We start from the raw sequence: 13,438 nt of genomic DNA on the forward strand, positions 1-13,438 counted from the left end.
TTTTTGAAGTTAGGAAATTAGCAATAGACCAAATAAATGAGTTCAAAAAATTCATGAAAAAATTGAATTAAAAGCTTAGTTATTTTTTAAATTCATGCATAGTTTTTCCATGATATGTATTTTACATGTGCCGCTAGATACTATAGCTTAACTGTGGTAAATACATTTTCCACACATGATATATTGTTCTCAAACTGTAGAGTCAACATTTAAGATTTTTTTTTTTTTTTTTTTGCCAGGCAGAGTTAGACAATGAAAGAGAGAGACAGAGAGTTATAGGCAGTGAGAGAGAGAGACAGAGAGAAAGGTCTTCCTTCCATTGGTTCACTCCCCTAGACCCAAGCACTTGAGCCATCCTCCACTGCCTTCCCCAGCCACAGCAGAGAGCTAGACTGGAAGAGGAGCAACCGGGACTAGTACTCGGCGCCCCAACCGGGACTAGAACCCAGGGTGCTGGCAACACAGGCAGAGGATTAGCAAAGTGAGCCATGGCGCCAGCTTAAGATTTTTAATATATAAGATTATTCATTATTCCCTCATCATATATGTAGGTCACCTATGAGGACTTAAACTGAGCAATAAATATACCACTTATGGCAACATTGCAATAAATATTACGCTGTTGAAATATTTGCAGAATTGAAAACTTGGGATTTAGTGGGTCAAAGTAAAGGACTGAAATCACAGTACCACAAAATGACAGAGGGAGAGGGAGAGAGAAAAGGAAAAAGAGAGGAAGGAAAAGAAGAGGGACAGAATGAACGTGCCTGCCAATGTGTGCGTGAGCAAGGCGATTTCCCTTTCACTTTCAGTGTACAAAGGGCCACCTACCCACTTCACAGTCAGTTGCTTAGAGAAGTCAGCCTCCCTTCCAGTGCAGGAGTGTCCACCCAATAAGTTGCTAAACTGCTTTTGCTTAAGGATTCCCAGTGACAAGGAGCTAATCTCGTAAGTCAGTTCCTTTGTTCTGGAGAATTCCATCAGAAAGTGCTTTGCTGATGGACCGACCCAGGACATGCTTTCTGCAAATCCAAAGACTTCTGAAGTTGTGCAGTCTATATCTATGCCTACCTACAGGGACAGAGCCAGCTCCTCTGATTGCCCAAATATCCCCAATTCCTGGATATCCCCAGGAAAACAGGATACTCAGAAATGAACAAAACATTGTGCATGAGGAATGACTGGTATAGAATGTGTGTGTGTGTGTGTGTGTGTATTTATAAAACCATATAGAATATCATTAACTATCATATTTGCTCCTCTGGACATTTGGCCAACATTGCATACCCTGTGCTGCCAGGGCTCATTGGCAGTTATGCCAATGCTTGTGCACATGGAACTGGGGTCAACCTAAAGACATTACACATGGACTAATGCTAGGTTCTCTCTATCCTAAATGTATGCAAATGGTAATTTAAATCTCAGTTCCAACATGGGTGTTTATGCAGTTTCTTTTTCGATTGAAGCTATGGGTTTAAGCTTATGGGAATTTTTGTAAATCTAAGATGATCTCAGCTGTTGTATTAGTTATTTCTCCCAGCTTTGTGCCAGCCAACCATAAAAGATTATTTCACAGGTTAGGTAAGCATTATAATCTATCTTTTGCAGAATATAACCTAGATAATTTACTTAGAATAACCACTATCTTAAGTAATTTTGGAGATGCAGACTCTAATTTTAGTGTTTGTATATATAGCTCTTAATTGTCACCACAGACTAAAAACATCAAATCCTGCTTTCAAATCAGAAAAGATTAAATTTGTAGCTTAACCCAAATTGTAGGTCCTTAGTTATTACAGAAAAGCATGTATTGTATATGCAGGAATTTTAGGACATAAAGAGCCCCTATAACCCTCTGCTCAGTATTTCAGGGATTGTCAGCTTAGTCTGTTGAAAAAGATCAGAGATGCTATTGTATGGCCACTAGTTCCACAGCTCCCTGGGAAAAATCCTGAGTATGTAGCCTGCCTGAGCTCCTTTATCTGTCTTTTCACCATCAGTTTAGTTCAACTCTTTTGTGTTTTCTTCTCGTTTAGGACAGGAAGGTAAAATGCAAATTTACTGTGTCATTGTTTTCTTCAAAGATTTTTGCTGGTTCCCCATTTTCTGTAAAATTAAGCACCAGCTTCTCCCTGGGCCTCCCCACTGTGAATTTGCTCCCTGGTGCCTTGATCCATGTGGTTCCCTTTGCCCTTGACTGCCATCTTAGTCTCTGGAAACCTGACTCATCATTGAAAATCCAGCTCAGAAGGTCACTGGTCTATGGGAACTTCTCTTGTTCTCAGTTCAGAGTAAATTACTCCTTCCTGGAGCTATTTGTTAGTAATCTGCTTAAATCACCTCTTGTGGTTTGACTTTTAAGCAGTTGATTTCATAGCTTATCAACTTTTCCTTGAAAATGGGAAAGGCCTCATCCTCATCTTTTTTTTTTTTAATTTTTATTTATTTGAAAGATAAACACACAGACCAGAGAGAGAGAGAGAGAGAGAGAATGTCCCATCTGATGGTTCATTCCCCAAATATCTGCAACAGTAGAACTCAATCAGGCTAAAGCTGGAAGCCCGGAACTCAGTTGGGATTTCCTACGTGGGTAGAAGGGACCTAAGTACTTAAGCGATTGCCTGCTGCCTCCTAGGGTGCACATTAGTAGGAGGCTGGAATTGGGAAGTGGAGCTGGTACGCCCATCCAGGCACCCTGACATGGGATGAGGTGTCTCAAGTGACATCTTAACCACTGCTCTAAATGTCCATCCCCTCATCTTCATCTATGATTTAAAGTACCCAGAACAGTGCCAGATACAGTGCTAAATAAATGTGAATTGAATCAATTGCTATGACCAGCTGTTCATCTGGATTTTCCCACCATAGGTCCATAAGTTTCAGCTTAATTTTTCCAGTGCTTTTCAAACTTGATTCACTATTTAAACATTTTAAAACAGCATGTAATAGCTATATATTACATGTAGTTAATTTAACATAAGTTCTAAAATAAAAATCAAAGATGCAATGTTGTTTGTGTCATTTTAGTCTTAACTTTATCCAAAATGCAGAAGGCTTAGAATTCTCAGAGGTTAGACTATCATAGACATCATTATCTGTGGGGAATTTAGTGAATTATTTCAATATTCTGCTAGTTTGGATGTGAATTTAAATATATGACTGTTTTTGTGGTCCAAATTTAGAGTCTGTATAAACTGGCCAATGAAGAAGCAAAGAAGAAAGGCTATGACTTGAGGAGTGACGCCATCCCCATTGTGGCGGCCAAGGCCTCCAGAGATATCGCCAGTGATGTAAGTTCTGCTCCCTGTACAAGATCCTTGAAATATAGCATTTTCACTGAACTAAATCTTTTAAGAGAACTTTCCAGGAGCTGATGCGTTGGTGTGGAAGTTATCCTGATATATGGGTCTGGAAGTCTTCAGAAACCTAGTTTTTAGGGAAATGAAAAATTTGGTGTTTATAAAAGGGATTTGTAACCTGCGAGACAGAACATCTTCAGTGAAAGTTGGTCCATCAAGGACAGAGAAAGATTCATTTATATGAAGGGCTCAGGTTTTGAAGATGCTTATGTTAAAAATAATCACTATGCAGTTAGAAAAGTTAATGGAAAGTGTAACTCATAAACTACAGTTCTCCCAGTGAAAATCATGGCTTGGTTATAAGGAACATTTTAATGTACAGTATTAAAAGTGCATGTGACATTAGCTATTATAATTCACCTTGTAAGATTATGAAGACAACGATCAGTACCAGAGGTGGCTACTGCCCAAGCTGCACCCTTAACAAATGTCCTGGCTGTGTGGGGTTTGCCATGCAGAGTTAAACCGTCATTTTTCCTAGTGACCCAGGAGTTCTTAAGGAACAGGCTATTGCTGTAAAAATCAAGTCCCACTGTTCTGGAATATGGTGATATATTCTCTTACATTATTTATCAAGGTAGTGATTTAGATTACGTCTGAGGGCACTTCAAAAAGTTCATGAGAAAAGGAATTAAAATATAAACTAATTTACGGACAAAAATTCTTGAAATCATGGCCTAATTTTTGCAAAATATGCATTTCCATAAACTTTTTGAAAACCCTCATATTTTGGACTCTTCCAGAAGATAGATTTGTGCCAATAATATAATGAAGTAATATTAACCAGCATTGAGAACTCTGTGCTACAAACTTTATTGCAGTATCCCAGTTAGTCTTTGTAATAACCCTGGATATACATATCATCATTACCCAAATTGTGTGGATTATTTAAGCAACTTGCCCAAAACCAAACTCATCAGATAGTGGAAGTGGAGACTCCAGAAGACCTAATTCCTTTCCTCTGTACTCTACTGAATCCTGCTGATTCATCTGTATACATTGAGGATCCCATATCTGAAATGCTGGACACAGGAAGTGCTTTGGATTTTTTCAGATTTTGGAATATTTTCATATACAAAGGGACTTCAAATAGTTTGTGAAAAATGGAATTAAAAGATAAGATTATTTTTATGTAAAAAAGTTTTGAAATCTATTCATAGTTTCTTCATAATACATATTTTCCATGAACTTTTAAAAAACATTATGAAAATAATGTCTTTTAAACATTATGAAAGGGTGACAGAGAAAGACTGAAATAGGGAGAGTAAGAGAGATCTTCCATCAGCTGACTCACTCCCCAAATGCCCCCCAACAACCAGGGCTGGAGCAGGCAGAAGCCAGGAACCTAGAACTCCATTCAGATCTCCCGCATGGGTGACAGGGGCTGCCATTATCTGCTGTCTCCCAGGATGCATTACCAGGAAGCTGGATTGAAAGTGGAGGAGCCAAGACTTAACCCAGCATTGCATTATGGGATATGGGCATTCCAAGCAGCAACTTAACCTGCTGCACCATGACACCTACTACTTCCATTAACTTTTGACGATCCCTTGTACATAATGAAATATCTTGGTGATGGAACCCAAGTCTAAATGTAAATTTCATATATGTTTTATGTGTACCCTGTGCACACAGCCCGGTGGTGTTTTACATATAACCTTTCTAACATGCCTGCACTTTGACTGTGACCTGTCTCATGAGGTCATGTGTGGAGGTTTCCACTTGCAGCACCATGTCTGCACACAGAAATTTTCAGGTTTTGGAGCATTTTAGATTTCAGATTTTTAGGTCAGGAGTAATCAACTTAATTGTCTTTGAGAGTGGAAACACACATTTTGCACATTTGGCTCAGATTCCAGGATGAAGTCAATGGACATGGAATAATAAAAGCACTGCTGGCCATGGGAAGCTAGAACTCCTAACTGTAGTAGGAGGACGCGCTTACCATCTGAGTTGCTACATCAGCCTTACTAGTAGAATCTTTTTCAAAATGATGCAAAAAATTTGCTATTGCCACTGAACTGCATTAATCCAATAAAAATAATAAATTCTCCTCTGTTGCTGCTACAAGTGGTCCTTGCCGTAGAGCACTCCATGCTTGTAGGAACCAGTCACTCCTTGTATTGCTTATAAAATACCCACACAACCAAGTATGTTCCTTTCTTTTTATGATTTTATTATAAGATCCAATTCACCAGTTTCCTTGGTTCAAGTGACCTCTCCCTGACTGCCACAGGAGACCTCTCTCCCCATTGTGTGCGCTTCTTACCTGCCAAACTGTTCCTTATTATCATGCCAAGGGTGATTCGGGATATATATCACAATTAAATTAGTTTCATCTATTTTACCACCTCTAGAAGCATCTAGGATAAAGGCCAGGATATGGGCTTAAGTTGGGCTTAAGCCAATTAAATTTTTATGAAAGTGAGAGAATTCTTGCAGACTTATAGCCCCGAAGGATCTACAATATAAACCTGATTTGTGCATTTTCATTTCAGTACAAATACAAAGATGGTTACCGCAAGCAGCTTGGCCACCACATTGGAGCACGGGACATCAAGGATGACCCCAAGATGATGTGGTCCATGCACGTGGCCAAGATCCAGAGTGACAGGGAGTACAAGAAGGACTTTGAGAAGTGGAAGACCAAGTTCAGCAGCCCAGTGGACATGCTGGGGGTGGTGCTGGCCAAGAAGTGCCAGACATTGGTCAGTGACATAGACTACAAGAACTACCTGCACCAGTGGACGTGCCTGCCTGACCAGAATGACGTCATGCACGCCCGGCAGGCCTATGATCTGCAGAGCGACGTGAGTACAGCAATTGTACAGGAGCTGTGTACAGAAATCATTTAGCTATGGAAAAGTGATTCTTTTTTTTAACCACTTCATACAATTTTATTGTTTTACAATTCTGGAGGTCAGAATCTGAAATAGGTCTCACCAGATTGAAGTTACAATATCAGCAGTTATATTCCAAGAGACCTCGGGGGATATCTGCTAGAGACTGGCTGCATTCCTTGGCTCGCAACCCCCTTCCACTGCCTTCAGCCAGCAACATTGGGCCAACTCCTTTTTTTTTTTTTTTTTTAGAAAGCTTTCATTTAATAAATATCAATTTCATAGGTATAGCTTTAGGAATATAGTGGTTCTTCCCCCAATACCCACCCTCCCACCCCCGCTCCCATCCCACCTCCTACTCCCTCTCCCACCCCATTCTTCCTTCAGATTCACTTTTAATTATATTTATATACAGAATATCAATGCTATACTAAGTAAGGGTTTCAACAGTTTGCACCCACACAGACACACAAAATATAAAGTACTCTTTGAAGACTAGTTTTACTGTTAATTCTCATAGTACAACTCATTAAGGATAGAGGTCCTACACGGAGAGCAAGTACACAGGGACTCCTGTTGATTTAATTAACGCTTTGATTTATGGTGTCAGTAATCACCTGAGGCTCTTGTCATGAGCTACCAAGGCTATGGAAACCTTTTGAGTCTACAAACTCCGTCAGCAGGAAAAGTGATTCTTTATACACAACATGTTGGCTAATTCATGCTGGGATTTATTACTCAGTAAATGAGATTGGAACTATTCTTGCTTTAGTTTGAATATATTAGGAGTCCTTATGAGGAAGTGAAGTTTACAACCTGGACTTAGTCTTACCAAAAAAAAAAAAAAAAAAAAACTGGAATAAGTGATGCTAGAATTCAGAGCCCACCTGAGAAAGACATTATCTTTTATCCTTGTAAGGGGGAATGAAACAACAAATTTTTATTTGAAATAAATTTACTCTGGAGTGTTTTTTTTCTCCACTTACTTGTCAAACAAACAAGGTTATACTGATTTGAATGCTAATGTCTGCCACAACACTAAATGTTTTTCTTATGACACAAAAGATGTTGCTGTACCTGCAGGCAACTTGGCTGTTTGGTTGATGCTTCTTGCTCTTAGCAATGTAGTCCTCTTTGTGGAGGGGCGGTAGGGCAAGGACAGAACTTGATGCTACTCAGGAGCAGATGCTCTATCAGAAATCCGAGAGTGAGAAGCATGTTTCCTGCAACATGCATATTATAACATTTAAAGGAATTCCTAAGCATCAGAGGGCTTTGAGGAATAACACAGTGGCTGTTCCTAGAAACTGAGCAGCTGCTGTCAACATACAGGACTCTGTTTTGCAAAAGGAAAGGCCTGCGCAAAAACAGTGAGAACGTTGATGGGCTGCTGGCCATCTGTCTGTCAGGTGCCACTCCTGGTTGCCTTCCTCCTACTCTGACGTGATCTTAATAATGTAGGAAGCATTGGAAACTTGAAAAGCATTCCAGAGATGGAAAATGCCAATTGCTTTCATTCTTGCTGCTCTGCCTTCGAGGGCAATAAGTAGTCAACACAGGACAGTTCCAAAAGACTTTTCATGTAGGCTGAAACATGCCAGTTGATGTTCTCAGTTGGTAGCTGTTACAGGTGAAATTCTACCAATGAACTGAGCAGAGGCCTAATACTGCAGCTGTGCAAGTTGTGAATATTTGAGGGCACATAAAAATCTTTAGCAGAAAAGCATGCTTAAAATTAAAGTGAGAAATGAAGACATGGCAGGATGATTCGAGAAAGGAGTTTGTGCCTCCATCCAGAGAACTTGTAGGGAAGGGCCTGGGATCCTGGACCAATGACTTGGTCTCTTATTGCAATAAATCCTGGACAATGTTATAGCTGCCGAAGGTCTATCCTGGGGACACAGGGGCTCTACATCATTCGTATATGTCAGCTTCATTTTGTTCCCTTAAAAAGAGCGTGAGAAATATTTAGAAATATAAGGAAAAAATACATAGATTGTAGTAAGAACCCAAATCACTGGAAAATCCCACTCCTCCTCACATATTTACCCACATTGTTTCGTGTGCCATTTTTCCAATTAGTATGTTAATGGCATTTCTACATAGCATCAATGTTTTCAGAAAGTGAGGCTTGTGATGTCTGCACAGTGTTTCATTTGTGTAGGCTTGAAATTGATTCCTGGTGGTCACTGTTGGACCAGGTATGGGCCCGTGTGTTTTTTCTCCCACTCTGGAGTGGCATTCTTTCCCTGTGCACGTAGAAATGATCATTGAAACAATCATAAGATATTAGCTAGGATCGCTTCTTTCCTAACAGCCCAAAATGTTTGATAATTCTTTATTCGGTTAGGAGACATTTCTGGGTCATCTCTGAACACTGTTCCTCTGTCCGTCTGCCTAGTATGGTGAACTGTATTGCTGTGAAAACAGAATTGCACTTTAATTCTATTTGCATTTTTACCCTACGTCTCTTGGTCTTGATGAAGAGTTTCTGCCTTTTTTCTCTGCTTAGAATATTTATAAGTCCGACCTCCAGTGGCTGAGAGGCATTGGTTGGGTCCCCATTGGGTCTCTGGAGGTGGCCAAGTGCAAGAGAGCAGCAGAGATCCTGAGTGACAACATCTACCGCCAGCCTCCAGACAAGCTGAAGTTTACCAGCGTGCCTGATTCTCTGGAACAGGTGCTGGCCAAGAACAATGCCATCAACATGAATAAGGTGAGCCCCAGCTGCCTCAAGCTTTTCCAAGATGCTCAAAGATGGCATTACACATTAATGCTTGCAGGAATCAGAGTTATCCACGACAATGGGGGGTCATGTTGACCTTTAAAATCACACACTTGAAACCTTCTAAATAATATCTGCAATTGCTCTTTCAACTTTGATAACTAACAACACGACTAAAACTTCCAATGAAATACCTTATATCCAAATCTGGCTTGTTTTTTCCAACTAGGTGGCTGATGACTTTTTTTTTTTAATGTAAAATACAGTATTAAAATTTATTTCACTTGTTTATCTTTTAACATTTGTTTATTAGTTTGTTTGTTTTTTTTTTTTTTTTTTTTTTTGACAGGCAGAGTGGACAGTGAGAGAGAGAGACAGAGAGAAAGGTCTTCCTTTGCCGTTGGTTCACCCTCCAATGGCCGCCGCGGCCGGCGCGCTGCGGCCGGCGCACCGCGCTGATCCGATGGCAGGAGCCAGGAGCCAGGTGCTTTTCCTGGTCTCCCATGGGGTGCAGGGCCCAAGCACCTGGGCCATCCTCCACTGCACTCCCGGGCCACAGCAGAGGGCTGGCCTGGAAGAGGGGCAACCGGGACAGAATCCTGCGCCCCAACCGGGACTAGAACCCGGTGTGCCGGCGCCGCTAGGTGGAGGATTAGCCTAGTGAGCCGCGGCGCCGGCTATTAGTTTTAAAAGTTAAAAATTTTAACATTTTGTCACATTCACTTCATATAAATACGCATATATGCATATTTTAGTTAGTTTATATGAAGTGAATTTTAGTTAAATATGCATATATGCTATTTTTTCTTAAACAGAAATATTAGTATCATAAAGAGAGGGATACATGACAATGATCATAACATGAAGAAAGAAGGGTATATTGTCATGTACGTGGTATAATTCTGTGATGCAGCATTTGTAACTGTACCAGATGATATGATATCTATACAGTTTTGTACTACCTATGATTATAACTCCAGATTTTTTGTAATCCCTATTTCAAAGGGTTTTAAATCAACCTATTTCTTTTACAGCGTTTATACACAGAAGCCTGGGACAAAGATAAAACTCAAATCCATATAATGCCTGATACACCAGAAATCATGCTAGCAAGGCAGAATAAGATCAACTACAGCGAGGTATGAGGAAAATCTGTGGTGCTATGCATATGTTTGCTTACCTACACTTGGTTTTACGGAGATCCTGAGCCTCATCTCTCAGGGTACATGTGGCTGTTTCATATGAACATGCAGTCCATCGAGACTTTCTGCTCTGGTTGAATGTTAGTTTTAGAGGGTTCCTCAGGCAAGTTGAAGTCCTATTGTCTTTCCAGTTTGTGACCAACCCCAGTGTGGGTCAGTGAGACTGGATAGTGTTTGGGCATGTTCAAGGGGGAGGATTGCCAGATAAAATACTGGCCCATTCTTTGCACTAAAACAGTATTTGCTGTTTACCTGAAATTCATGTTCAACTTGATATGCTGTATTTGTATTCAGAAAAGCTGGCAACCTTTCCCGGGGGGCCTCAAATCATGTGTGTCTCTTCCCCACCTGGGTCTGGAATAAAATTAGGAAATAAAGGAATAGAAACAGAAGTCAAGATCTCAAGTGTTTTCTAATACTGAAGTTAGATTAAAGGGTGCAATTATAAGAGAGCCAAATGGGTCTGTAACTGAACCTCAGGATTAGGTTTCCCCACCCAGCACAGGCTGAGCTGGACTGGAGCCGGGGCGGGGAGGGGGCTTCCTGGAGTCCAGAGGGACAGAGGACACCAGGTCTGATCCTAAAGGGAGAATGGGGAGGTGAGCAGAGGCCGACCCTAATTCTATCCCTGCTAATTAGATGATCAGTAAATCAGTGCACCTCTCCAGGGCACAGAGACTGAAGGGACAGAGGAAGGCCAGCGGTAACGTAATCAAGCTTCTTTCTTTTATACAAAGAAAACCTCGAGCTTAGGGATGAAGTGTTCTCTCTCATCATGATTTTTTTTTTAAATTTTTTGACAGGCAGAGTGGATAGTGAGAGAGAGAGAGAGAGAGAGAGAGAGAGAGAGAAAGGTCTTCCTTTTGCCATTGGTTCACCCTCCAATGGCCGCCACAGCCAGCGCGCTGTGGCCGGCGCACCGCGCGGATCTGATGGTAGGAGCCAGGTACTTTTCCTGGTCTCCCATGGGGTGCAGGGCCCAAGCACTTGGGCCATCCTCCACTGCACTCCCTGGCCACAGCAGAGAGCTGGCCTGGAAGAGGGGCAACCGGGACAGAAACCGGCACCCTGACTGGGACTAGAACCCGGTGTGCCGGCGCCGCAAGGCAAAGGATTAGCCTAGTGAGCCATGGCGCCGGCCCTCATCACGATTTTTTTAATAGTAAAATGAAATTTTACAGATGTGTGTTTTACTAATATGGTATAACCAATATTTAGAGTATTTTTAAAATATTTATTTGAAAGATCTGTTTACTTGACAGAGAGGGTGGGAGGGGGGAGAGCAAGAGAGATCTTCCATCTACTGGTTCATTTCCCAAAGGCCTGAGAGAGCCAGGGTTAGGCAAGGGCCAAAGCTAGGATCCAGGAACTCCATCTGGGTCTCCAAGGTGGATGACAGGAACTCAAATACCTGGGCCATCATCTGTTGCCTCCCAGGCCCATTAGCAGGCAACTGAACAGGAGGTACATAGAAGATAGGACTTGAACCAGGCACTCCAGTATGGCTTTGAGAGTCCCAGCTGGTAGCTTAACTTACTGAACCACAACTCCTGCTCTCTCAAACTTAGAATTTGTTTAAAGGTTTATTTTTTACTTACTTGAAAAGCAGAGTTACAGAAAGAGGGAGAGACAGAAAGAGCTTCCATCTGCTGGTTTACTCTCCAAATAGCCACAATGACTGGAGTTGGACTGACCTAAAGCCAGGAGCCAGGAGCCAGGAGCCAGGAGTTTCTTCCAGGTCTCGCACATGGGTGCAGGAGCCCCAAGTACTTGGGGCATTTGCTGCTGCTTACTGAGGTGCATTAGCAGGGAGCTGGATTGGAAGTGGAGCAGCCAGGAATTGAATCGGCACCGATACTGGATGCCCACGCTGCAGACAGCAGCTTAACCTTCTACACCACAGCATTGTCCCTCTCAAATTTACAGTCTTAAAGTTGAGATTATAGTCAAGTTAATTGTGTTTTAAGTTGTACTTTATTTATTTTTTTGCTTTTGAACATGTTACCTGGTGGTCATAAAATTTTGATAATGAAATCAAATATTTTTATTTGTGCACATTATATTAAATATTCTGCCATTCGTTTTTTGCTTAGTGGCATAATACAGATTGGTGTTTTGTCTATTGATATGTTTTACTAGATTATATTAATCTATGTTTATATGTATTTCACTTAATATACAAATGATATTAATCCATAATGACATAATAGACTAACATGCCAATCGATATTAATATTCATTGCCATATGCTATTTAATTCTGTTGCTGCATAGTATTCTTCATAGGAATAGCATTTATTTACTTTCCATTATTGTGAGAAATTTAGACTGTTTCTAGTTCTTATCCCTTCTAAAATTATATGATGTGTCACTTGATAATCTTCAAATTGTTGCTGCCTGGTCTTTTAACTCTGCCTCTCTTTCTGTAGAGTCTGTATAAACTGGCCAATGAAGAAGCAAAGAAGAAAGGCTATGACTTGAGGAGTGACGCCATCCCCATTGTGGCAGCCAAGGCCTCCAGAGATATCGCCAGTGACGTGAGTACAAACCCGGATATTTATGTAGGTGGAGAAGCTGGGGAGGCAGGATCATTATTACAGCAGGCAGATGCAGCTGCTTGCCAGTTAGGGCACACTTACTGATCAGTTTTCCTAAATCAAAGATATGTTTTTTATTTGAAAAAACTCACATATTTAACTCCAGAGACTTTAATATCAAGGTACTATGGGGAGGTGGTACCCTAAATTTTGATAAAGATTGAGTCAGAGTACAGTGATTTTAATGTTTATTATTATGAGAAACCTATCTCCATATTTTGATAGCATAGCTCTTCAGAGAAAAGAAAATGCCCAAAGAGTTTTTAAAAATCCCTTGGCTCCATGTATTGGTTCAACATTAAAGAAGATCCAGGACAGCCAGGTCAAGGGAAATGCCCAACTCCTGCTCTGTAATTTTTGTCGGCTCTTTGAAAAGTTACTTTAAGAGCTTCCTTTTGAATTGTTTTTAAACCAAAAGAAAGAAAAAGTGGGAAAAAAACTCAGAAAAATGGTGAACAGGTATCTCTGGAGGAAGTGGGTCCTTTGAAGAATTCAGAGTTCTATAAATTTATATTAGTGGCTTGCCTGAATTAGAGAGAAAATAGCCAGAGTTGGTCCTGATTGCTACCAACTGCAAAATGCTTTGTGATCAGTGTTCAGCCCATTTTCTCACTTGAGGAATCCCAAGCACCTGTCTCTGACAGATAGGACATGCAGAGGGAAACACGATCCTGTCCATTTTGGAGTCAAGTGCCCCAGTAAAAGTCAGAAGGGCT

The 13,438-nt window shown here is 40.9% G+C and overlaps 1 protein-coding gene across 50 annotated transcripts in view; it reads left to right on the forward strand.

Moving 5' to 3' along the window:
• The window catches only part of NEB (nebulin), a 217,198-nt gene that overhangs the window by 86,356 nt on the left and 117,404 nt on the right, over positions 1-13,438 (forward strand). For all 50 annotated transcript variants that reach the window (XM_089328355.1, XM_089328318.1, XM_089328323.1 and 47 more), the window contains exons 64-68: positions 3,183-3,290; positions 5,858-6,169; positions 8,712-8,915; positions 9,959-10,063; positions 12,555-12,662. In XM_089328355.1, the coding sequence (XP_089184481.1) occupies positions 3,183-3,290; positions 5,858-6,169; positions 8,712-8,915; positions 9,959-10,063; positions 12,555-12,662 (837 nt within the window). The remainder of the gene's footprint in view (positions 1-3,182; positions 3,291-5,857; positions 6,170-8,711; positions 8,916-9,958; positions 10,064-12,554; positions 12,663-13,438) is intronic.

Source organism: Oryctolagus cuniculus, chromosome 3 (assembly GCF_051225735.1).
Source record: "Oryctolagus cuniculus isolate XC-2025 breed Fujian yellow rabbit chromosome 3, ASM5122573v1, whole genome shotgun sequence".
Lineage (NCBI taxonomy): Eukaryota > Metazoa > Chordata > Mammalia > Lagomorpha > Leporidae > Oryctolagus > Oryctolagus cuniculus.